Source organism: Pollicipes pollicipes, unplaced genomic scaffold (assembly GCF_011947565.3).
Source record: "Pollicipes pollicipes isolate AB1234 unplaced genomic scaffold, Ppol_2.1 Scaffold_6138;HRSCAF=7277_pilon_pilon_pilon, whole genome shotgun sequence".
NCBI classification, from domain to species: domain Eukaryota; kingdom Metazoa; phylum Arthropoda; class Thecostraca; order Pollicipedomorpha; family Pollicipedidae; genus Pollicipes; species Pollicipes pollicipes.
This window is the reverse complement of record NW_023596818.1, coordinates 5339649-5364866: the sequence shown is the minus strand read 5'-3', so window position 1 is coordinate 5364866 and position 25218 is coordinate 5339649. Positions and strand designations below refer to the sequence as shown.

The 25218-nt window shown below is 59.6% G+C and overlaps 1 protein-coding gene across 3 annotated transcripts in view; it reads left to right on the top strand.

The window, feature by feature from the left end:
* The first annotated feature begins 729 nt into the window (after window positions 1-729).
* Window positions 730-25218, top strand: part of LOC119105771 (obscurin) — a 100436-nt gene continuing 75947 nt past the window's right edge. The window contains exons 1-11 of one of the 3 annotated variants that reach the window (XM_037229275.1): window positions 730-740; window positions 1071-1241; window positions 1911-1980; window positions 2367-2462; window positions 6359-6451; window positions 8667-8831; window positions 13390-13527; window positions 14128-14287; window positions 15289-16023; window positions 16626-16673; window positions 18328-18570. In XM_037229275.1, the coding sequence (XP_037085170.1) occupies window positions 15873-16023; window positions 16626-16673; window positions 18328-18570 (442 nt within the window). In that variant the 5' untranslated portion in view covers window positions 730-740; window positions 1071-1241; window positions 1911-1980; ... (4 more) ...; window positions 14128-14287; window positions 15289-15872. Of the gene's footprint in view, window positions 741-1070; window positions 1242-1910; window positions 1981-2366; window positions 2463-5472; window positions 5498-6358; window positions 6452-8666; window positions 8832-13389; window positions 13528-14127; window positions 14288-15288; window positions 16024-16625; window positions 16674-18327; window positions 18571-21895; window positions 22358-25218 lie in introns of those variants that run through there. The other 2 variants (XM_037229276.1, XM_037229277.1) reach the window with 2 other exon arrangements.

The following is a 25218-nucleotide window of genomic DNA, read 5'->3' as shown; positions in this document are numbered from 1 at the left end:
ACTATCTCTGTATCACCAGGCACGCGGTGACGAAGATCGGTGAGAAAAGTAGGGTAAGCGGTGTCGCTACCTCGAAAGGACCGCACAATACGCATCGTACATTGTTATGATTAATTAAAAGTTGTCCCATCCCCTCCTCTGCAGCTCTTCCACATTGGTGCGTTGGGTGTGATGCATCGGCCAAATAAGTTTTCACAAGCCAGCCTTTGGCATGCCAAACCGCATGCGCAGAACGTAAACCAAAAATGGTTCCCGCCGGACCGTCACGCTGAAAGCGTCCTCAGTAGCATACTACTAACAATACATACTACATAAATATACGAACTCGTGTGTACATGCGAGCGTGTGTGCACATCGGCTCTGTGTGCGCAACGGTCGGGGTGCTTAGGTCGGTGTTTGGACAGCGATTAGTCTTGATCGTACGGGCCCTATCAGCGACCCGGAGGCACTCGAAGATAACCACGGTCTTGTGTTTACACGGCGTCGATGCTGGTGGCGCTGGAGCAGATATGTGAAGCGCGCCGCGCTGGTGTGGCGCGCCCGGTGCCGACACAGCTTCGCCGCTGCGCCGGCAGGTGGCTGGTGCGCGTGCGACCGCGCGGCGACTCGCCGGCGGCTGAGGGTCTGGTGCCGGCCAGCCTGCTGCGCCGCGAGGAGGGTGGCGCGCCGGAAACGCCCCGGCCGCGCCGCAAGGCCAGCAGGCCGGCCAGCGGCGGCGGCGAGCTGGCCGACCAGCGGGCGTGAGTGGGCAGGGGCGGGGACTGAGCATAGGGTGTACGTTAGATGGGGCTGGCTAGAGGGCGCTCGTGAGAAGATGGAAGTGGCCATAGCATGTGATTATTCGTGTGCATGAGTAAAACGAGTCATGTGGCTCATGGAGGGGAGGGGAGGTAACGCGAAAGAGCTTCTGATTGATTCCATTCAGCGATTTCATCCCAGCTTGCGTATGTACTCCAGTAAGACATGTAACACATCTACTGCCCACGAATATTTTACTGAGCAAGATAGCCGACGCGTGTCGGTGGATAACATCGCAAGGCACCTAACCCCCACGTGCTGCGTCGTTCCAGCGCGGTGGTGCGGGAGCTGTTGGAGACGGAGGAGGAGTTTGTGAAGGACACGCAGTACATCCTGCAGAACTACTACCAGCACCTGGACTCAGCCGGGCTGCCGCGCGAGCTGCGGGCGCACAAGGAGGCCCTCTTCGGCAACTTCCGCGAGCTCTGCCAGTTCCATCAGAGGTCTGTCTTGGCACGCTACCCGAGTCCGTTCTCGGACTCCGCGTAGGCTGTCGCCGAACCTGGTGTTTTGGGAGGTGGCCACTATCGCCCGCGGCTCACGCAGTGCGGGCTCGGCCTCGGGAATCAATGGCCTAATGTGCGTGTGATGGGGATGGGGTGGGAGTCGCTCGAGCGCGGTTCAGGTTTGACCGGGTGAAGGATCCGGCGGCGCAGCTGTCGTCAGGCCTGTCCGAGACCTCTGGATACACTGGTGGAAGGGTGGAGGGCCGTCAAGAAATAGGATTCCCTGTAGTGGGCGCAACATTCTGTCTGGGTTAAAACGCGTAGATGCCTCAGTTAAACCGTTAAAACCCTACAACTGCTAAATTGCTAAATGCCACAAACATACAAACCGTAAACGGCTGGCAAGTATTACAACTCTTACCACACGTTTGCATGCCATTATGTTTTGGGTATAACGCGAGCAAAAGTCGCATAGCGGACGTTGAGCGGAAGAGGAAGAAAGTGATGTTCACGTCCGGACCGCTTAATGATGATCTGATGTTGCTTTTATTCATCATCATATATATATATATATATATATATATATATATATATATATATATATATGTGTGTGTGTGTGTGTGTGATGTTGCTAATCTGGTTGAATAATCTGATGTTGCTTTTCAGGGAACTTTTGGACGGGATCAAGTATTACTCGGACAAGCCCCTCTTCATCGGGAAGACTTTCCTTCGTCTGGTAAGAAAATGTCCCTATGCAACCGTTTTCGTATGATGGGGAAACCTTTCGTGCACGGGCTCGACGTGAGAGGCTGGTGGGAACAACCGAGCTATTGCGAGGAGCTTTTGCTTACGACATTGGCTGTAGATAAAGCAGATTCATACTGGTCGGCTTCCATCTTGATTCTGAATGCATTCCTATGCGGCATACTGCTATACTGAGTAAGTGGGCGGAGGCCGTGTTTTACTGGGTGCCTTGGCTAGGCTCATGGCTCTCCGCAATAGTTCAGCTCCAGAGTGGCATTGGTGTGATTTTAAGACAGAACAATCACTGATGTATGTGTCCACGCTTGCGTCAGCAGCCGCTGTAGCGTGTCCTAAGCTACGCGCGCCGCTTGTCGCCAGGCCCCGGAGTTCGACAAGCACGCCATCTATTGTCGGGACGAGCCGGCGGCTCAGACGCTGCTGGAGTCGGACCAGCAGTTGTCCGCCCACTTTCAGGTAGGTGGCAGTACCAGGGTCGTGCAGATGGCGCTCGGGTGGCGGGAACAGGGCGGGCGGGCCGTGCTGACAGGGGGGGGGGGGGGGTCTAGAAGTCCACGGCGTACGAGAATAGCCGTGCCAGCAGGGGAGGGGCGCGAATGCCATGTCACTGGCAGCTGACGAGGCGGGGGTGTCCACGAGGGAAGTGGGTGTGTCTTGAGTCGCTCCTCCAGCTGTTTTTAGCCGCCGCAGGATGCCTCCCATGTAGTGTCCTGTACGGAATTTGAGAGCAATTCTGTGCAGCTTGCGTTGCTTGCCAGAATGCGTACAGTGTTGACTTCGCTTTCCGTAATCTGTTTTACTTCAGTTCCATGAGATAAGCTGCCTTGTTGAGTGCCAAGGATCAACGCGTGGGATAGGGAAACTTCAGGTCTCCACCTAGCGCATACTTGAGTCAAAAATCGTAGGTTGATCTTAGTGAGTAATGACTGGCAACTTCAGACATTGACGACGATAATGATGTTCTGATTTTGTTAGCTGTGCCCGAGTGTGAGCGAATGATGAGACAATGACGAGCATTGCTCGGACGAAATCAGCTGAATTCCCGCTGAATCTCATCGCAGTCAGGGGCACGCCTTCTCAGACAATGCCAGCGTGCTCCGCGATCGCTCAAGCTCGCACGGCGTAACTGGATAAGTTGTTGCCCAAAAGCGTAATAGCGTATCTGGAGCAATTGCTGCCTGACAGCGTAACAGCGTAACTGGATAAGTTGCTGCCTTACAGCGTAACGGCGTAACTGGATAAGTTGTTGCCCAACGGCGTAATAGCGTAACTGGGGCAATTGCTGCCTTACAGCGTAACAGCGTAACTGGATAAGTTGCTGCCTTACAGCGTAACGGCGTAACTGGATAAGTTGTTGCCCAACAGCGTAATAGCGTAACTGCTGTCTTGGAGATGAGTTGCGCGACGGAGTACGGCGAAACTAGATAGGTTGCTGCCTAACAGCATAACTGAAGTAACTGCTGCCTGACAGCGTAGCAGCGTAACTGCTGTCTTGGAGATGAGCTGTGCGACAGGAAGCATCGAGTGTAAGGATAGCCGTTCTCTGAATCATCCAGCGTGCCAACACGGCTGGTTTGACCGGGGCTCGCCCTGCATCGAACGGTGCCGGACCTGTGGACCGCCGGCTCGGTTAGTTAATCTGATAGAGTGGCCATAAGCGGGTTGGTGATGAGTGCATTTCACCGGCGAATGGGACGGCCGACGGCAGCGGTAATTTGGTCCTACCGCCGAGAAGAGGCCGCGGACGCGGCGAATGGCTTTATTGTGGGACTGGGAGTGGGTGATATATTTAGCACAACGGATAGGAGAAGTTATATTACGGGATGCATTAATCTGAACGTTTGGAGTGTTGCCAGCCAGACCCGTACCTCTTCAGGCCCCTTTGCGGCCATGAGTTAACGTCTCCAGGACGAGGCTGTCGACGAGGTGCATTTGGCATGTTTCCAAAAAACTCGCGACCTTTCAGACTCGTTTGGTGCCATCCGGCAACAGCGTAGGAAACTAGTTTTACGACACGAGGCAGCAGTAGATGTTTCGAAATGCTCGGCCTCAATCTATTAGTTTCATTTGTTCTGGTGACATCCTGTGAATTAGCGCGTCCCGTGCGCGGTGCCGCAGTCTGGGACCGCGGCTGTCCTCGCCGCAGAACAGTGTGTTGGTATTAAACCCTACCTACTCCTGTATGACGTCACGGCTCGGTGCGACGAATGACGTCACGCTGATGGCGTATCGCCGTCCAGTCCCTTGGTCTCCGGTGGCGTTGCGCCCCGGCAGCCATGAGTGGCCGTTTCCGTTTTTTGTTGGTCCCGTCTCCGTCACCGTTTCGCGGACCCGGTCCCGCCGTTCAGTCCTCCGGTCTCGCGTGACGTCACGCCCGGGACCATGACTGACGTCACCGTCGTGACGTCTGGGGTTCAGTGCACCGCCGGCGTTCGCTGTCGATCTTCTCTGCGGACCCGCCGCAGGCACCGCCGCCGGTGTCGGGACGACGGGGAGGGGCACATGGGCGCCACCCGCCCGGCAGCGCCACATGTGCCTCCGTGCCATCTCCTGGCGGGGGAGCTCGCCCGCTGAGAGGGACGCAGTCGGGCCCGGCCGGGCACGGTGCGCAGTCGTGCGCGAGCCTTCTGACGGCTTGACCACGGCGCTCCGCTCGCGGCTCTGGCGTCATTGGACCGAGGGCGCTCCCTTCGCTGACGCCTGATGCGGGCTGGACGGCCGGACGCCTGCCGCCGCAGCCGGACGGGCCGAGGCTGGCGACGGTGGCTGCGGCGTGGGGCCGGAGCCGGGGTGGAGCCGGGGCGGAGCCTCCTCCGCCGCCGGCGATGTGGTGCAGCTCCCCTGCGGCGGAGGTGTGACCGGAACTGCTGGACGCCGTGCTGGAGAAGCCGACGATCCCGACTGCTGGCGACATGGATGTGACCGTGGTGCCCATGACCTTCCGCCTCAGCAGTCGGCGGGAACCCGCGGCCAGTGGGACGAGGCCCCTGCGATCCTGTAGACCCACGATCTCGGTGGTCCACCCGCCGTAGCCATAGTCCTGGGCAAACGGGGTCTTGGCGGTCCTCGGGAGCCGTAGACACAGTGGCTCCCATGACCCCATGCATCGGCGGTACCTGAGGTCTCCGCGCTCCCGGTGCACAAGATCGCAGTACCTCCGCGGGCCGAAGATCTCGCCGATCCCTGGTACCCGTCTTTTCGTCGGTACCTCGTGACCATCTCACCCCGCGCCGGTGAGATGGTCGCCGCGTGCCTCCCCGGCCGGCCAGCGCCGGCCAGCTGACGCCGTCCGAGTCGGGCCGTCACGTGCTCGCCGCGCCGGGCGGACGGCCGCGTCCGACGGCGGCGGTGGCGGTCTTGGCGCGCCGCGGGGACCGGGCTGCCAGCGGCCGGACGGCCGGGTGACACCGCCGCCGCCGCCGCCGCCGCCAGTGTCGCCCTGCAGGCCGCCGCCGCCGCCCACCGGGTCACGGCCGCCCCCACCCAGCCGTGTGAGTTCGCCGGCGCGGCCAGAGGGGCGGGACGGCCGCCGCTGCTGCCGAGTGTCCGCGAGTGCGGGAGTGTGCGATGAGTGTCGCGCAGGCTGGCCGTGAGGCACGCCTCCAGGCCGGCGGACGGGGCAGGGCGCGGGGACCGCGCTCGCGCCGTGCTGGGGGCCGGTCGGCTCCGAGGCCCCGTCCTGTGCCCGGGCATGGCGGCGCTCCTCCGGCCATGGCTGAGCCGCGCTCGCCCACCAGCGGCGGTGGTTAGTCGCGGCGTGCGGTGCCGTTCAGCTGGACTATCAGCGCAGTTGAAGTGACCAGGCCGTCTCTGTCGGAGCCTCTGCGGATTCGGCACGCGGAAGGAGCGCTCGCGGTTCTGTAGGGATCTCCGTGGTGCCGGAAAGGGCACAAGCGAAACTTCCGATCGTGGATGTGGTCATGACTTGATCTTTGGGTCTCCATAGCATCATCTTGATTCTCCGAGCATGCGTGCCGGCTCCTCAATGGCAGAAATATTGTGAAAAGTCTCCAAAAGCCCTCCCCAAAAGTGAAAAATTGTTTTGTTTTCGGCCAAACCTGGGCGGTTTGCCGTCCATCCCCATAAACTGGCAGACTCCACGTATGTGATTGTAATTAAGGAGGCCAAAGCGGACAACATGATGAACTTTGTTGTAAGCAGATCCCACCTGCTTGTGCACCAGCAAGGAAAACTCATCCCCTTAGGTACTGTCCACATCAGGAAAGAAAGCTACCTTTACGGTCACCTACCGGCAACCAAAACGGATTTATGCCGGCCGATTTCCGCGGCCTGAGGGCAGTCCGATCAGACCGCGTGTCAGGTGCGCGTGACCTCACGCGTGCCTGTTGCAGGAGCACGCGCACCAGCTGCACGACGACAAGAGCCTGAGCGACCACCTGCGACTGCCGATCCAGCGGATCAACGACTATCAGCTGCTGCTCAAGGCAAGTCGAGGGCCGACACGGGTGGCCCGGTTTTGTCTGGTTGGAGCGCCTTTACTGATTTAACGATCGTTGCTTGCTTTGGTTTCATTCTGATGGCCTCTGGATCTGGATTTGGATGTCTGTGACGCGTTTTTAGCAGTTGGTTATTCAGGCGAATGACGTGGATCGATTGGCGATGTGTTAACCTGTCGCCCCACAAAAAGGATGATTTGTTTTTCAACGAAAGTAGTTGGTGATCAGACGAAACTCGCGACGCTGCGGCTCGATGAAAGGTAAACGATCAGAAAAAGTCCGAGCCTTCGCCAGCCGTAAACCGATTTCAACCACCGGCCGTCCGATGGCGAGTGATGGGACACTGGATGCTGCGCCGCAGTGCACTGCTGCTGGGCAGACCAGGCCGGCCGGGCCCGACCCGCCGTACACACGTGCCGTGCGGCACAGTATTCGGAGCACGGGGCGTCGTCGGAAATAGCACGAGCGGCTCTCAGGCGTCCAACAGGCGCCCGGCTCCGTGCTGACTGTGCCAGCCTCGCCGTCGCCGGGGGCTGAGTGGTCGGCCAGGCAAGCCAGGCGCGTGGAGGTGTCGCTGGCGATGGCGGAGAGCTGGGGACCGGACCAACAGACGCGCACGAGGGAACGGTGGAGCATCGTTTGGCGTGGGGGGGGGGGATGAAGATTGATCCATTTTTCCACATGCACCTGTGCGGATTAAATACCACATTTTCACGAGTATCGGGGCGGTTCCTTCTTCGAGCCCATAGTTTCTGCGCTCATGCAAACATGTCCAGCTGTGCTTCGAGCACGTCTGGCGCGGGACTTTGACTAGCACCGCTACAATCGGCGTAAAATAAGTGATACAAAGCGATAGTCGTGACCAAACCTGCGTAATGCTTCGGGAAATGTTCCGGATAATGTTGACTATAGTCCTTTTGTGACAAATGATTGAATAAGATGGCATAAAGGTCATCTGGCGCCCTCGGCATGCTTGTCATGGTATGCCAGTCCCCCTGGGCGGTGTGCTGATTTTGGCGTGTACTACAGACGGAGTTACCACTGTTCCTTAGCCGCGGTCGATCATTTACTGTGCTTCGGCTTCTCCTCTTGGACGATCGCGTTTTTATATTGGAGGAGTAAATGAATTTTTGGCACATTGGTTATGAATGACGTCATGGAATTTACCCCAAAATATGCTGTTTCACGCCTGTTCGTATTCAGCAAAATACCTCCAGAAGACTGCTCGACTTATTTGGTGTCGTCCCGTGTCCACTAAGTACAAGCTTGTCGCAGGGACCTTGACCCTGCCAGCTAAGTAGCCCAAGTGGTCGACCCAGCTGGCGCTGGGCCAGGCCACCTGGGGCGTCTTTAATTTGTCTTGCAACGCCCCGACGCACCGCCGTAATGCCAACACTTCTCTGGCCTAACCGGGTGCCAGGCGTCTGTGAAGAGCCAGCTACCACCTCTCCGCGCCACTGAGTCCCGAGACGCGCGTCGGCGCCTGTTGCCATCACGACGGCGGGCGTGCGTCGGCGCCTGTTGTCATGGCGACGGCAGACGCGCTTGCATGCAGGACCGATGAGTGATCTCGTCAGCTGGCCGTGCCTGACGGCAGCACCAGCTGGTGCCGGCGATGGCGCACGCTGGCTGTCCTGCTGTGCAAATTGTCCGCATCAGGTTGCGGTTTGTGAAGGGTCCTGCGGATAATCCGTGCACGGCGTCAAAAGTTATCCATGAAACCCGTCGAATGGCGAGATGTTCTTGCTTAGAACAGGCACGGCACTTCACTATGGTGTAAGAGAACGTACCGTGTATTTGCCCGGACACGTCCAAAAACCGACTGTGGACGTCAGGTCCCTGCAGCCGCCTCAGCGGCCGACCCTTGACCCCCGGCGAATCGGGAGACCCGCGGTCACGGGACGCCCCCCGGCACCCAGTCAGATGCAGAGCTCGGGAGACAGCGAGGGCGAGGGCGAGGGCGTACACCCCGCGCAATCACACCACGTATGGCGGAGCGTATCTTCAGCACATTGGACAGGAGAAGGAAAGGCAGCACCATTCTCCGCCACCGACATAAAAACGAACCCAAACCATGCACGGTGGATTGGTGTCACGTGACGTGGCAATGGCCCTTTCAGCATGAATCTTTTATCCATACGTTCCTTGCGTTCAGGAACATGCTGCGTTATGTTCGACCTGACCTGACCTCTGACCTGCGCAGGACCTGGTGCACCTGTCGGCTGGCCTGAAGGAGGACTGCAGCGACCTGCAGAGGGCCTTGGAGTTCATCACCAGCGTCCCCCAGCGAGCCCACGACCTCAAGTACATCAACAGTATCGCCGGCTTCCGCGGCAACATCCACCGCCTGGGACGGCTGCTCTTGCACGTGAGGCAACACGCCGCGGCTGGTCGCCGTGTGTTTGGCGGCGATGGGCCCTCGGCGCCCACCTCACCAGACTCTGGCCTTGGGATTCCGGGGTGACTGCACCGGTGGTGTGTGAGATGTGGGTGCGTTAGAGACGTGACTGTTACCTGAAGCGAGACACAAGAATGCTCTGAGATGTAATCATGTCATACGATCAGGAATGACTGGCGAGATCTGGGTGGTCTGAAGGGCACAGGGAGAGAATGTTCGTTGCACATGAGGCTACATACCGAACCTGATTTATTCAACTCGATGCCGTCTCAGCTTTCTGCGTTTTCTTTGCAAATTCCGTGGAGCCCAGAGTATTCAGGAAGATGTTGGGGGAACTGTTCACCAGGCGCAATGTTTCGGCCTTCGTCAGCAAATGCACACAAACTTTTAAGCAGACACCGTTTTTAACCAACAAAAACGAGATCGCTTCAGTTAAAGCAGTCCAAGGCTCACCACCTTTCGTTGATACCAATCGGAATGTTTTGCTGTTTGAAATCTGCATAATCAAGTTGGTCCGACCAGGTGTCGTCTTCTAACTTTTAATTTGGATTATTTCTGTCAGCTGAATGACCCCTCTCCTGGTCGCATGTCGGCGCCGTCTCTGCTCCATACGGCCGCGGTTTCCCCTCGCCTCTCTTCTTACGTCCACTGCCCGCCGCTCCGCCGCCGTAATGAGGCTGCTCACACACCGGAGCCTGGCTGACCGACGGCTGAGTTATCACCTCAGCCGGCCGAAATCGGTGCCAGTCCGGCCCGGCCTGTCACCAGCTCCGACTATTGCTGCCTGCGGTGTCCCCTGTTTATCGTGGCCTCTCGCTGTTGCGGCTGCAGCCACAGATGGTTCCGTCCGGGGGTGCTCCCCTGCGCTTGATTAATGACGCTAACGAGCCCCCTCCTCCCCAGCTGCGGTGACCTGTGACCTCAGCGGCGAGTGATCACTGACGCTCGCACCCCGCTGTCCTCCCCCGCTGACGACCCCCTCCCCGGCAGTCCTCTGATCCCAGCCGCCACCAGTCATTCCTCTGATCCCAGCCGCTGCCGGTCAGTCCTCTGATCCCAGCCGCTGCCGGTCAGTCCTCTGATCCCAGCCGCCACCGGTGAGTCCTCTGATCCCAGCCGCCGCCGCCGGTCAGTCCTCTGATCCCAGCCGCCACCGGTGAGTCCTCTGATCCCAGCCGCCGCCGCCGGTCAGTCCTCTGATCCCAGCCGCCACCGGTGAGTCCTCTGATCCCAGCCGCCGCCGCCGGTCAGTCCTCTGATCCCAGCCGCCAACAGTCATTTCTCTGATCCCAGCCGCCACCGGTCAGTCCTCTGATCCTAGCTGCCGCCGGTCATTCCTCTGATCCTTGCTGCTGCCGGTCAGTCCTCTGATTCCAGCCGCCGCCGGTCATTCCTCTGATCCGGGCCGCCACCGGTCAGTCCTCTGATCCCGGCCGCCACAGGTCATTCCTCTGATCCCGGCCGCCACCGGTCAGTCCTCTGATCCGGGCCGCCACCGGTCAGTCCTCTGATCCCGGCCGCCACAGGTCATTCCTCTGATCCCGGCCGCCACCGGTCATTCCTCCGATCCCGGCCGCCACCTGTCAGTCCTCTGATCCCGGCCGCCGCCGGTCAGTCCTCTGATCCCAGCCGCCGCCGGCCATTCCTCTGATCCTTGCTGCCACCGGTCAGTCCTCTGATCCCGGCCGCCACAGGTCATTCATCTGACCCCAGCCGCCACCGGTCATTCCTCTGATCCGGGCCGCCGCCGGTCAGTCCTCTAATCCCTGCCTCCGCCGGCCATTCCTCTGATCCTTGCCGCTGCCGGCCCGTCCTCTGATCCCGGCGACCCCTGATCCTCCATCCAGTCCATTAGCGCGACTGACGGCCGTTTCGCGCGCGCTCATGCGGCGCGCGCCGCTGGAATCTTATCAAAACAAACCTTTCCGGGCGGCGCTGGCTGGCTGGCGGCGCTGCCGCGCTGGCATGGGGTCCGGCGGCCGGCGGTGGCGCGCCGTCCGCCCCCGTATTTATAGCTGGGCCGTGGTGACCGGGGCGGGGACCGCCCGCCGGCCGGCCGTCTGGCCCGGAGCCGCCAGCTCCGGCCTGACCCGGTCACGGTGGGAGAGCTGAGGGGTGTGGCCGGCGGTGGGAGGGCGTGCCGGCGCAGCCAGCTCCGGCCTGACCCGGTCACGGTGGGAGAGCTGAGGGGTGTGGCCGGCGGCGGGAGGGCGTGCCGGCGCCGCCAGCTCCGGCCTGACCCGGTCACGGTGGGAGGGCTGAGGGGTGTGGCCGGCGGTGGGAGGGCGTGCCGGCGCCGCCAGCTCCGGCCTGACCCGGTCACGGTGGGAGAGCTGAGGGGCGTGGCCGGCGGTGGTAGGGCGTGCCGGCGCCGCCAGCTCCGGCCTGACCCGGTCACGGTGGGAGAGCTGAGGGGTGTGGCCGGCGGTGAGAGGGCGTGCCGGCGCCGCCAGCTCCGGCCTGACCCGGTCACGGTGGGAGAGCTGAGGGGTGTGGCCGGCGGTGGGAGGGCGTGCCGGCGCCGCCAGCTCCGGCCTGACCCGGTCACGGTGGGAGAGCTGAGGGGTGTGTCCGGCGGTGGGAGGGCGTGCCGGCGCCGCCAGCTCCGGCCTGACCCGGTCACGGTGGGAGGGCTGAGGGGCGTGGCCGGCGGTGGGAGGGCGTGCATAGCTGGCTCGGTCGGGGTGTGGGGGTACGCGCCACTGGACGCGGAGAAGGGCTTGAGGGAGAGGTTCTGTTAGCGCCTGACAAGGATTGATGCATATGCCAGGACTCTGACACCGAACTTCAGCCACCTGACACGGCTAGGGGTGAGAGCGGCTCGAATCAGCAGCTCAACACCATGGGTGGCTGCACGGGGCTGGCGGTGACTTTTCCCCTCCCCTCCAGCTCCCCCTCCCCATCTCAGACCACACAGAGCGCTTGGTAAATGGTATTTGAAATGTCCTGTGACAGTGACGGAAAGGAAAATGGAGGTCGCAGAAACGTGGAAGCCTCAGAAAGAAAACAACGGCAAACTCGCGCCAATAACTTGTCATGGCAATAACTCATCCCTCCCTCTGTTGTGTGCCCGTCTGGAAGAGGTGTCACGTTTTTGTTAGTGTCTGGCTGCTGGGCCTTCACACCTTACCCGAATTGCTGCTTTACGAGTGTCTGGTCGGGTGTTGGCAGAGTAATTGGCGAATGTTGGAGAAATCTGTGCGCATATTGAAGACTGGGCGGGAATGGCATGTAAGGTTTGTTGCTTCAGATGATGCCTTTGAAAACCTGCCAGATGACATTGGCCTGTATGGTGCAATCAATAACAGAGCGTCAAAATAACCTCGACATAAATAAAACAACGAAAGATAACTGTGCCCTTCGAAGCTCTTTTAAGACGGTGCATCAGTTACATCCTGCCATGCAACTAGGTTTGGCTGGAAATGGTCAACTATTGCTAGTACCTTGTGTCGTTATGTTGGCATCTTTTTATAAAAAGCTACAAGTGTATTTTACGTGCACTTGTAAGTAACAAGTGTATGCACTTGCCTGCACCATCCTTGCGTAATTTCTTGAAGCCTTGAACTGGCCTTCAAACATATCGCGCTCAAGTCGTATTTTACAAGTGCTGATACAGACGGAGAAGCAGTTGGCTATTGCAATACTCCATCCTTAAGTGCGGGGCTGTCTTTTCTCGCCTGCCAAATGCGCTCAGTGCCTGAAATGTTGGCGCGTGTGTCACTTTTCGCATTCCACAACGCCATTCTCCTAACCACTGACGTATGCTGGGTCCACGCGTAAGGCCGCGTTTGGCCAGAGCGTTGCTGAGTGGTGTCTTGTGTGCCTATACCTCAACACCTGGGCGGGTAAGCGGCCCCTGCCGGCCACGCGCGGCTCAGTGAGCGCCGCTCAGGCGGGGCGGAACGCTCCAGGTGCCATTTTGGCGGGCGAGTATTTGTGTCGGCTTCGCGCTGATGAGAACTACATTGATTTTGGATATCGACGTAATTGATTAACGGAAGACTGCCGTGTGCCTTTGGAGATCTCTGTAGCATCATGATCTGGCGGCAGCTGCCAGCATAAGGCTGCGAAAATGTACTTTAGCAAATGCGACTTTTGCATGAACTGAATATTTGTTACATTAGTACGAGCTGTCCAGTCTGCCCCTTCTTCCTCAGTTGAGTTATATCTTTACCTTCATGTGTCCTTTAAGTCGTGTTTCGTCATGAACGCGGGTGACTGTAGCGTGTCGTGTTGTCAGAACTGGTTCACTGAGGCGTGCTTTGTTGTCAGGACTGGTTCACTGAGGCGTGCTCTGTTGTCAGTGCGGGTTCACTGAGGCGTGCTCCGTTCTCAGGACTGGTTCACTGAGGCGTGCTCTGTTGTCAGTGCCGGTTCACTGAGGCGTGCTCCGTTCTCAGGAATGGTTCACTGAGGCGTGCTTTGTTGTCAGTGCCGGTTCACTGAGGCGTGCTCCGTTCTCAGGACTGGTTCACTGAGGCGTGCTCCATTCCCAGGACTGGTTCACTGAGGCGTGCTCCATTCCCAGGACTGGTTCACTGTGACCGAGAGTGACGGCGTAGCCAGACAGCGCTACCTCTTCCTCTTCAAGTCCTGCGTGCTCGTCAGCAAGCCCAGGAAGGTCGACGACTCCAAGTCGGTGTTCCAGCTGAAGGACATTGTCCGGGTGAGTCTGGACTGTGCCGATCACGACGCGGGCCCCCGAGACCCGCTGCCACCGCCGATAAGTCACCTGCCCGGCGCTTGCGTTTCACCCTGGGCGTAGACCGGCGAAGCTCTCCTCTTCTATCGGCACGTGCTCCATGCGTGTACCAAGGCAGGGTTGAAGCGGTGACGGATGTCCCGGCGTCGCGTCACCGGTGGCTGGCGACCGGAGCGGGGGAACGTCTGGAGAAGTGGGAGGACTGAGCCGATTTTGTTTTATGGAAATGCGCTCTATGCGTTGCACTGGTTGTATTTCCTCAGAAAGGCACATGAATGTGGTCCCTCCCCCCCCCCCACACACACACCTGTTTTTTTGCCTGTGACTAATGTGGGAGGTAATGTGGGAGGACTGCTGTTGAGTTTTGCCCTTGATAGGTACTAAGAAGTGGACGGACTCCTGATCAGTCGGTGCAGTGCGGTGCTGCTGGCTGATCACCAGTCGGTAGTCCTCTACCGGTTCGCCATCGTGTCCTCTTCAGTGTCCTCCAGTGGCCTTGCTGGGTCGCGCCGAGCGTGAGCGGGACGACACCTCGTCTGACGCCGCGTCACCCCACTGTTGCAGCTGAGCGCCGCCAGTGCCGCGGACGAGGGCGAGGAGCGGGCCTTCGCGTTCCACCTGAAGGCGGGCGACGCCGCGCCGTACCCCATCCGGCTCGAGGACAAGACCAGCGAGGCCAAGCAGGCCTGGCTGGAGCAGCTGCAGCAGCTGCGCGAGGAGAGTGGTACGTCATGGAGCGGGCTGCCGAGCCGCGCACGGCGGCCGAAGCGAGGCACGAGGCGAGACAGGCTGGGGCGGATGCATTGGCTCGCTAGGGCTCGCTAGGGCAAGGACAGGTGCTCGAGGCGGAGCGCTCCTTGTATTTGAGGCAGCGCGGCGTGTGTGAGTAGTGCAATCACTGTCCGCATTTCTACTTGCCGACGCCACCGTTTGGTGGCGGTGGGATTCCGGAAATGCAACAGCACTGCAGTCGGGTTGCAGCTGTCCACGAGAGACGTGGACAGTGGCAACCGGACCGACACGAAAGATCCTCCACGACGGCAGATGACCAGTCGTCCGGCTAGCACCCCTGGGTGCTATTCCTGTCACAAACGAGATTGCTCATCAAAAGGGCTGGATTGGCCCTGGCCGTCGCATACCGTTTGGTGGACAGCCAAGACATGAGTGTTCGGGTCTTGTTGTAAGAAAGACCTTTGGCTTCGGGTTTCCCGTCATTATGAGTTGACAGATCTCATGTTGAGTTAATGACCTTCAGTTTACCAGGAGACACTGGTTAAGCGAGGCTCAAATGCCGAATTACGATTATGTTGAAGGCGCTGAGTATTTTTGGGCCTGGGTCTCAATATTGTTCAGGTCGTTTAATATGTGGATCTGTTCAGCGGCTCTGCTCAGAAGAAGGAAGTTAAGTGCTGTTTGATGTGGTCTTGGTCAGCCTGCGGCCTGAGTTGTACGTGGAATATTTCAGTGCTGGCTGTTCAGTTCCATAACGTCCATACTGTGTTGAACGGTTGACATAATGAGCCAAACCGTTCGTGGTCATGATCAAGAATCCTTATCATCATCATCATCATCACTATCATTATCATCATCGTCATCGTTATCCATGTCGTCATCCTCGTAAAGGCACGCTAAAACGCGTGACGCCCGACAGGCTTCGAACCAACCCCTCTCAGCCCCCAACGCCGCCTCGCCCCACCCTCACGCCGGTCTGCTCCGATGCCGCAGCTGCGCTGCCCGAGACCTCGGAGTCGGCGGAGGAGGAGCTGAGCGTGGTGCCGTCTGGCTCTGAGCCGGCCGAGGACGAGGACGAGTTCGTCACCGCACCGGCCGGCGACGGCGCGTCGCTGACGGCCGAGCCCATCACCGAGGACGACCCGGCCCGCAGCGAGCCGCTCGAGGACAGGAGCGCACCCAGCCAGGCGTCCAGTCAGACCCCCAGCCAGACGCCCCGAGGCAGTCTGACCGGTCGCTGTCCGCGACCCAGCGTTACCGAGCCCAAGCCCGAGAGGAAGACCAGCGTTACCGATTCCAAGCCCGAGAGGAAGACCAGCGCGAGCGAGCAGAAGCCCGAGAGGAAGGCCAGCGCCAGCGAGCAGAAGCCCGAGAGGAAGGCCAGCGCCAGCGAGCAGAGAAAGCCCAGCGTCTCCGAGAAGAAGCCGGAGAAGAAGCCCAGCGTTACAGAGCAGAGAAAGCCCAGTGTCGGTGAGCAGAAGCCCGACAGAAAGCCGAGCGTCGGCGAGCAGCAGCCGCCTCCCGTCCGCCGCGTCAGCCAGCAGAAGCCGCGGACGAGTATCGGTGAACGCGGCGCGATGGAGGCGGACGCGGCGCAGAAGCCGGCGGCGAAGCACGCCGCCGAGCCGGCCGCCGACGGCGCGTCCAAGAGGGCCCGCACGGCCGAGAAGGCGGCCCAGGATCAGCCGGACGCCGCGGGGAAGCCGGCCAAGACTGCGGAGGACTCTGGTGAGTGTGGCCCCGCCACCGGGTCACCATCAGTCGTGTCGCGGGTGCTGCCGGCAGAAGGCTGGCGTCGGGCTACGGTTACCTGGTTTCCCGAAGCTTATGGGGAACTAATTTGTGTTTTTTTGTTCAGAGTTTTGGAAAAAATATGTGATATACTTCCTGTTCCGAAGTCAAGTTTTGAAGCTGGACGACTCGTGATGATGCCCGTAAGGCTCGGTGGAACGTGACCTGATCTTACTCTTACGTATGGTTTCATATCTGATCATGATATGGCTTGACAACTAAACAAACATGACGTGAATAATTGCAGCATGATTTGATATCGAGAGATCTCACTCTGCTTTATAACAGTGTATCATGCGCTATCTGAAGCACTGTCGTAGATGCAGTGAATCCTGGAAGCCGGTTGCGTCACCGCATGCCTTGTGGATGGATCACTGTGTACACACGGCGCAGGCCAGAATGGACGGCTGTTGACTCGAGACATCATGCGATGAAACAATCTATCTTTGAGTAGCGCGTGACAGAAGTCTCATCGATTTGCTGCGTTCAAGGTGTGACAAACCGCGCTGCTGTCCTGACCTCGGGTGTCCTGTTTCCAGAAAACAAGCCGAAGTTTACCGAAGTTATCAAGGGCGTCCACTGCGAATGTGAGTACGCTGCGGTTCTCACCAACACCGTAAAATACGAGCAGAAGTCTCTGCGCGAATTGTATCCAAGCAGCCTTTCGGGTCGTTAAGCACCGGCACACATGCTTCTTATTACAGATGTATAGTGGGGAGTGATTCTGACCGCGTGTTACGCCGGTTTAGTCCATGCCATTGCTTCAGGCCTGTGCTTTATGGATCGGGCCGTCGTGATCTGCATCTCTGGCGTTCGCCCATATAGGTAATCGTCCCACTATTATTTTCATTAAGCGGCGTGCCATGCTCCCCCTCCCCTCCCCTCCCCTCCTGCCCTTGCGTTTCGTCTCTGCCTCCTTGGCGTCCAAATCCTCTGTTGTGCTCGACCGGTCCCGGCCCTGTCGCAGCCGCCCTTCCCGCCCGGCCTCCCTCCGCCTCTCCCTGAGCCGTCGGTCCCCGCTCCGCCACCTCCCGAGCGTCGCGCACCCTGTCCCCCGCTCCGCCACCTCCCGAGCGTCGCGCACCCTGTTCCCGCTCCGCCACCTCCCGAGCGTCGCGCACCCTGTCCCCGCTCCGCCACCTCCCGAGCGTCGCGCACCCTGTCCCCGCTCCGCCACCTCCCGAGCGTCGCGCACCCTGTTCCCGCTCCGCCACCTCCCGAGCGTCGCACACCTGTCGTCCCGCTCAGATCCCTCCGCCTCTCCCGGAGCCGTGGGTCTCCGCTCCGCCACCTCCCGAGCGTCGCGCACCCTGTCCCCGCTCCGCCACCTCCCGAGCGTCGCGCACCCCTGTTTCCCCGCTCCGCCACCTCCCGAGCGTCGCACACCTGTCGTCCCGCTCAGATCCCTCCGCCTCTCCCGGAGCCGTGGGTCTCCGCTCCGCCACCTCCCGAGCGCCGCACACCTGCCGCCCAGCGCCAGGCCCAGCTGGCGGCTCCAGCTACCCTGGCCTTGGCCGGGCCGCCACCGGCGCCGCTCCAGGGCCGGGGCTTGGCCCCGGCCGGCCGGCTATTCCTGGCCGGGGGCGGCGCCGCGCCCGCCGCCCGCTAATGCCGCACGGGCCTGACGCGTCGCGCCGCGCTGACAGTGCGCTGAATGAGCCGCACGTGGCCAGTAGAGGGCATGTTTACCCGGCGTGCGACGAGGTCAGGGGGTGATGCGCCAGGGTCAGGCGGGCGGTGGCGGTGGCAGGGGCAGGTGGCGGGGGCGGAGGGGACGGGACTGGGGCGGGGAGGGCGACGGATCAGGTGGGATGGAGGCAGAGTTGGGGCAGGCGGACCGGGGTAGAGGAGGAGATGGGGGCCAGATGAGGACAGAGGAGGATGCGGGGTCAGAAGGCATAGGGTCAGAACCAAGGCCTTGGTCCGATGGACCGACGCAAGTGCCAATTAGAAATGGCTTGCTCATCGACATCTTCTATTGTTCACTATTTCCACCCTGGTGGTCCTAACGTATATAGCAGCAACCCCGCTCCGTCCCCATCCGGAGCAGCCGCGGTGACCTCGCCAGCCGCACCTCCGCGGCGACCCGACCGTCGTGACCCCTGCCCACTTCACCCGCTCTCCCGACACCAACAACGCCACGCTCCGGCGACGACTCCAGTGGACCATCGCGTAGCGCTGCCTCCCCTGCCCCGCTCTCACCAGTGTGGCCCCGCTGACCCGCCTCGCTCCGGCCCGCAGCCAGCGAGCGGGCCGTGTTCGAGTGCCGCGTGCAGGCCGACCCGCCGGCCGTCGTCACGTGGCTGCGCGACAACCGCCCGCTCGACGACGCCATGGCCGAGCGCGTGATGATCAGCTCCGACCAGGACCGGCACACGCTCAAGCTGCTCAACTGCGCGCCCGCCGACTCGGGCCTCTACTGCGCGCGCGCCGCCAACGACTGCGGCGTCACCGTCTGCTCGGCGCAGCTCGAGGTCGAGGAAGGTGGGTGCTGCCGTCGCCCTCGGTGGCGGGCTCGACTGTAGCGGTGTGTTGACGGGGTCGCGCCCCCACGCGAACGGCGCCGGTGGGTCGCGGCCGGTGCGAGGAGCCCACAACCTCGGCAGGTCGTGACCCCGCCGGCGCCTGGCCGGAGCGGTCACGTGGACTGGGTCACGTGGTCTGGTCGGGCCTACCGCCTGGGGCGGCGGGCGGCCAGGTCCGCAACCGGCGGCTCCACTGCAGGTGGGCTGCCCCTGATGCAAAGGGTGCTGAGGCGAGAGACACAACGGCAGGAGGGTGCTGAAGCGAGGGACACGATGATAGGGGGTGCTGAAGCGATGGGTACAATAGTACGGGGCACGGCGCGGTGCTGCCGGGTAGGGGGTGCGATATAGCCGGACGCAGGTCCACGCGGAGGGGTTCTGACCGATGTCAGGTGACGGTCGGGAGGGAGGGGTCGGAGAGTTCGGAAACAAACAAATCTTGGTGAACCAACGGGTGGAATGGATGTCAATGCTGCCGGGAGTCGTTGGTATGCGGTGGGTATGATATGAGGCCATCGTAAAGTAAAATGCTGGCAATGCCAATCCTTATTCAGACCTAAATCAAGCGAATGACGTCACAAAATAACGAGTTTGACATAACATCTATGGAATATTTTCTGTCGTATGACGTTACGTGTACTCCACAATATACTTATTAGCGAGTTACGGTGAATTACTCGAAGCGCTTGCAGGCAGCAACATGGCGGCATTCCTTATAATGAGGGTATAGGGTAATATGTTAATGATGGAAACCAAATCTGCTACCTTGTTTGTATACAGTGGACAGCCCTCCCCCCTGTGTTAGTCTCAACTAGGGAATTCTGAAATGACATCATCCCAGTGCTGGTGGGCGTTCCCCACCCTCGAAACCGGCTCTGGACCGACAATAGTGCTGGTCCTCATGGAGCTGTTTTGCATCGTCTGACTTCAGTGGCTTCTGAGAACAGCTCGCGAGGCATTTTATTTTTGCATTGTTGTTCTAGCGAAAATAGACCTTAACCAAAGCGAGCCCGCGCGATTACGCAAGCTCCAACTTAGCAAACACAACAGAATCTCATCTCCAAATAGTGATGGAGGAGGTGACATGATTTTCGGAGCGGATTCGCAGAACGCGCGGCCCACTCGCGGTCACTCTGACGCCAGACGAGTGGCACCACCAGCTGTGGCCAGACGGATTTGGCCGTAAGTGTGGCCCCGGGATGGCACGTTCATGGAGTAGCCATGTGTTTCTCAAGAGTTTGAGGCTAGCTGGCGCCTTAGTTTTTGTGTTCTCCACTGGATGTTGCCTTGCCTGCCGGTAACCACCCGCGGCATTGAAGGCAACCTTTGCTTACACTCGTTTTCACCGCACATCGCTGCCCACTGAATGCGCTCCATTTGCCGCGCTAGATCAGACAGCGGACCTCACAGGCCGTTTCCTGCCCGGCCAACCCCTTGAGCCCCGGCGCCGACCTGAGGTATTCCACCTGTCCTCCTCCCCTCCCCCACACCAGCTGACCTACAACGCCGCCGATCGGCCCCGCCAATGGCAACAAGGCCAGCCGGCCGGCCGGTCCGCGCCCCGCCGGCTCGCTGCCTCAGCCCGTCTGATGCCGGCCGGAGGTCCGTGCCCCGCCGGCTTGCTGCCTCAGCCCGTCTGATGCCGGCCGGCCGGTCCGTGCCCCGCCGGCTCGCTACCTCAGCCCGTCTGATGCCGGCCGGCCGGTCCGTGCCCCGCCGGCTCGCTGTCTCAGCCCGTCTGATACCGGCCGGAGGTCTTCCGCCCCAGCTGCATCAGCCGGGCTGGAGCCACCTCAATAATGTATTAAGTGTAGTTTTTTTCAATTCTGGTCGTCTGCAGATCGCAGTCATGGTTTGCCTCGGTGGTCTCCGCGGCCAATGGAATCGGGCGTTGGCTTACTTTCTTCCCTGTGAGGCGTCGTCGGTTGCCGCTAAGGTTTCCCAATCAGAATTGGTAAGTTGGTGGGGAAAGGACGCACAGTGGTGACTGAATCCATTAAAGTTTTGCCGCGTGAAAAGCGACTGATGGAGGAATAATGTCATCGAATAAAGAATAACGTGTAACCGTTCAGCGGGTCCTAAACGAATAGAACCCCGCGTTTGACGTGATAATGCTGATGACGCACGAGAATCTGCGACTGATAAATCTTTATTTAAAGGAAAAGTTCCACCTTTCAAAATATTGAAGCAAGCATTAGATATCACGCAGTTCACTCACTCAGCTCACTCATAGACAGCGCAGTTTCTCTTGTTTAGTAAATATGCTCAGGACGTCATTGTTTGATTGCGTCATCGTGCGTTCCGTAGCATTGATTGAGAGCCAATTGATGGTCGTTATGACTGGAAATCGTGCCAACGAACGCCAGATATAAACAACTCGACAATTTTATTTCTCCTGGCCTTGATCGCCGCATGGCTAATGGAATGGTTGGATTGGGAAGACGTTATTATGGTGTCATGGATGCGTGGACAACCTTGAAATAGTCGCCGAAGTAGTCCACGTTTTTTTGCTAGCGTGTAGCTCAGAAACTAGAGGAGTCTAAGTCTTAAGAAGGGCAAGGCTGTAAACTGCACGGAATAATCTTCAAGATGGCTGTTTCAGTTCAAAAACCCATGCAACTGTGGAACGTTCTCCTTAAACGTTGCACCTAGAACCAGGCACAAGAGAGCAGATCGTCGATTTAATTTATTCGTCGGGATTCCGGTCTTTATTTTCCCGCCTGACATTCCGAACGCATTGTCATCATTGTCGGTTTCGGCTTCTCTGAGTTGATGCGTGGCATGCACATGCACACGATATAGGAGGGAATGTACCTGTTCCGCTAAGCTAACCAATATCACAGGTCTACGCCTTGGGTGGTCACCACCCTATGTTGTTTTTTATGGAGGGACGGCAGGCAGTAGCACCCAACCGGGAAAGACGACTGGATCCCTGCACCCAGTCACTTCCCGGGCGACACTGTCTTCGCCCGTCGACAAGTCCTCCCGCGAGGCCGGCCCAGCACTCGAGCCCGGTCGCTCACGGGCCCGGCACCAGACTTATGGGCGCTGACGCAGCGCCAACACCTCATCGACGAGCCCCGCCCGTCGGCCCACTCAACTTTAAAGCGCACTGGCGGCTTTGCAAAACAGACGGAGGCGGCCGACGCGGCCTTCAGTCAGAAGATCGGCCGCGGTTGGACGGCGCCATGTTTACACAAACAATGAGCTGCCGCTGACCGCTCCTGCCGGCGCTTGAGGCCGGCGTGAACGACGTGCAGGCGCGGTGCGCTGGTAGTCGTGAGGCTCCTGCAGCGGGGGCGAGTCGACGCCGGCCGGGCTGCGAGCGGGCTGCGAGCGAGCGTGCGACCACGACCGAAACGACCCCGGAGAGCCGGGCGAGTCAGGGTCCCAGACCGAGTGCGTGAGCGGCGAACGGAGTGCCGGTGACCGCTGCTCTTGAGCGGCGTTCCGCGGGCGGGCGCGAGCCGCGGCGAGCAGCGGCGCGGCGGGACAACCGGTGACCGGAGCGGGCGCGCCGCGCGGCGCCGCCGCCACCATGGACAACCTCAGTTGGCGCAGCGACGCCAGCGAGGGCGGGTCCGAGATGAGCCGCTCGCAGCGGCGGCTGCGCAGCGGCGACTGGCGCGTGCGCCGGTCGCGCCGCGACAGCGCTGACGAGACGAGCATCGAGTGCTCGCTCACCGAGGATGAGCCCAGCGTCAAAGTGCTGCTCAAGTGCATGGGGTTCCGCGTCGACGATGATCGTGAGTCCGCGTCGGCGACGGCAGGCCGGCCGGCGGGTCCCGCTCCGCCGCTGCGGCGCGCCGGTGGGGCCCGCGCTGGCAATCTGGGCGGACGTGCTCCGGTCCTGCTGTTGGCGCGCTTTTGCTCGTATTTGCGTGAGGGGCGTGCGTTCGGGTACAGCTGGCATGTGTGCACGTTTCCGTGGACGTGGGCGGGGCGCGCAGACCGCAGTGAGTACGATGGACGATAAGGCGCGGCTCACCGTGTGACCTCGGTGACCCAGCCGCGTCGACTGCTTGCTGCAGTGGACGCTTCAAGCCGCCAGTTTTGACATTCTCTGTGTTGATTTTGCCAGGCAGTGGTCTGGGCTGTGATTGCTAGCTGTCAATAGCCAGCAATCGCCGTTTTAAACGACCCCAAACTGAGCCCATGCCGGTGATATTACTACTACAACAGCGTGGAACTACTTTGCTTATGGTGGAGCGCTAAATGAAATGCCGCATGAAGTTATCTTGAAAACACCATGCCTCGGGGCATCCATTCATAATGATCTGTCCATTACTTTTACAGACTACGATCGTGCAGTTCGTTAACTACCAGAGGTTTCGCATTGCCTAAAAAAGATAACCATCAAGGTCCACAAGGCAGCCACCTTGCGACGCCAAGATCAATGATGCCGACATGATGATTGATGTTAGCACTTTTATGCGACATTTCCTGATAGACGCTGCTTTTCCTGGACAAATGTTGCCAATTAACTGACTCCTAGCATGTAACGAAAAGCTAGAACGTTTTGAGAGAGCTGGAACGCGATTGACATTAGCAGCTGCGTTTGTGTTGACGTACCATCTGAATGTCCAATGAAACATTTGTTAAAATTCGGACGCGACCAAGCATGCTTTTAAATCTCAGGCCTGCAGCCAAATGATAAAATGATTGTGACAGACGCGTGTAGCACTGAAGTAAATCAGTCTGCCGTATTGGCAAGGAACGACACAGAGAGTTTGGAGCTTCACCAACTCTTCTGTGAGGCTGCAAGTTGTGAGTTGTATGTGAGATTGGCAGTTTCATTGAACTGCATCAGTGTAATACAGCGCTGTATTCCTGCCCTTGGCTGCCACCCCTCAGACGCTGGACGACGCTGATTTGCTAAAACCGATGAAACCAAATTAATCTGCTATAGGATGCCTCCATGACCCGTGTCGTTGATGCTGAGGAAGCTGGGAGTTCCCGGTGGGCTATACAGAGACTGGAAATATGCTGCCGGGCACATCAACATCTGTGGCATGTCGTCGCACCGCCAAACTGGGGCGTGTTGTGTACTCTTTGGTGGCGGGGGTGCCCGGTTGGCGTCGTGACGTGACCCGTGACGTCACCACCTCCCGCGGACGGGGATTGCACGAGAAGCATCACCAGCGTTATCTGAGATCAGACTTTGAGTGTCGGAACCCGGTAATAACACAATTAGCGATCAGTGGACCTTTTCCCTTTGTGTTTTGTTTTGCTTAGGCAGGGACGTACGGTTCTTGCAGATTTAACACGTACATTGATAGCCACGTTGCATGCACGCGTCCGTTGCACCTGACTTTCGCTTATATCTGATAGACCCGTCACGATTCCTTGGATTATCTTTTAACATTTGCGGGGAATGGCCGTGCTGCTGTTGCCAAGTGGACCCATATTTCAAAAAGCTTTTCAAAAAGCTTTCTACCAACGAGTAGTGTGGACTTTCCTCAGCCATGTTCTTTGGACCGCCGTACAATCGTATTGCCATCACATACAGTCGTATTGCATGTATGTAGAGGTCTTTGTAAACAGCGTGCTGCTAGTTCAACACACCTTCTATCTTCGCCGAGATCTACAATGCATATATCATCGCCGCGCGCAGCATGACATGCGGCCTGCGTGTTATTGCGCAGTTAAAAATCCCTTGCACACTCCCGGTATGGCTCGTCAACAGTGAGGCCCGCTTCGCCATGTGTGCCGTCGGGCGTGGGCGCCAATCACCTCAAGGTCCCGCCGAAGCGGGGGTGTTGACGCGGACGTGACTGATTAGGCCCCCGGCCTGGACACCGGCCAACCACGATACACCGCCGCGCCAAGATGGAAACCCATACCCCGGTGCCGGCTCCGGGAACAGGGATCGGCTCGGGGCTCTCCGGAGCCGGTGCTCGCCATTCTTTCCAGGACGGCCTGACTTGGGCCGCGCTCAGACGGCGCAGATCTGCACATTCCACGGCCGCGCGGTGCGGTGCGCCACGCGCTGTGATGCTGGACCGCGAGCCGGACGCCGTGCGTCACTGCTATCGTTAGAACCGCCACGGTGAAATGCAACCTGGTCTGGGACGCTGCACCAGGCCCGGTGCGAATGGTCAATACGTTGCGGGCCTGTCGCGTATCACTGCATGTTTGCTCGGCATGCACGTCCAGGTGATGTCACAGAGCACGGGCTGCGTTCAGCTCTGGCCGGGGGGGGGGGGGGGGGGCGTCACGTCCAGACCCGAGCGAGAGAGAGCGCTGAGGTGGCGTAGACGCCCGCTGGAATGCCGGCACCAGGTCCCGCGCGCCCCGGCATATTTTTACCCGGATGAGGTTTGTTTATGCCGGGTCGCGACCCGAGCTGCTGGTGGACCGGCGCGCGGCGCAGTATAACCGGCCAGGCGGCGGCCGGTGCCAGAGCCGGCGGCGCCGGTGCCAAGTCCCACAGGAAATCCGTCGTCTCCTTCCGCGCGCCCTCCCCCCGCAGCGGTCAGCTGGGTCACAGGTTATGTCAGGGTGGTCTGGCCGTGTTCGGTGACGGGGGTATTTATGCGAGGTGTGCGCCCTATCTTGGGCTAAGCTACAGCGATCACGAAGGACGCGTTTCGTTCCCTGAATGCTA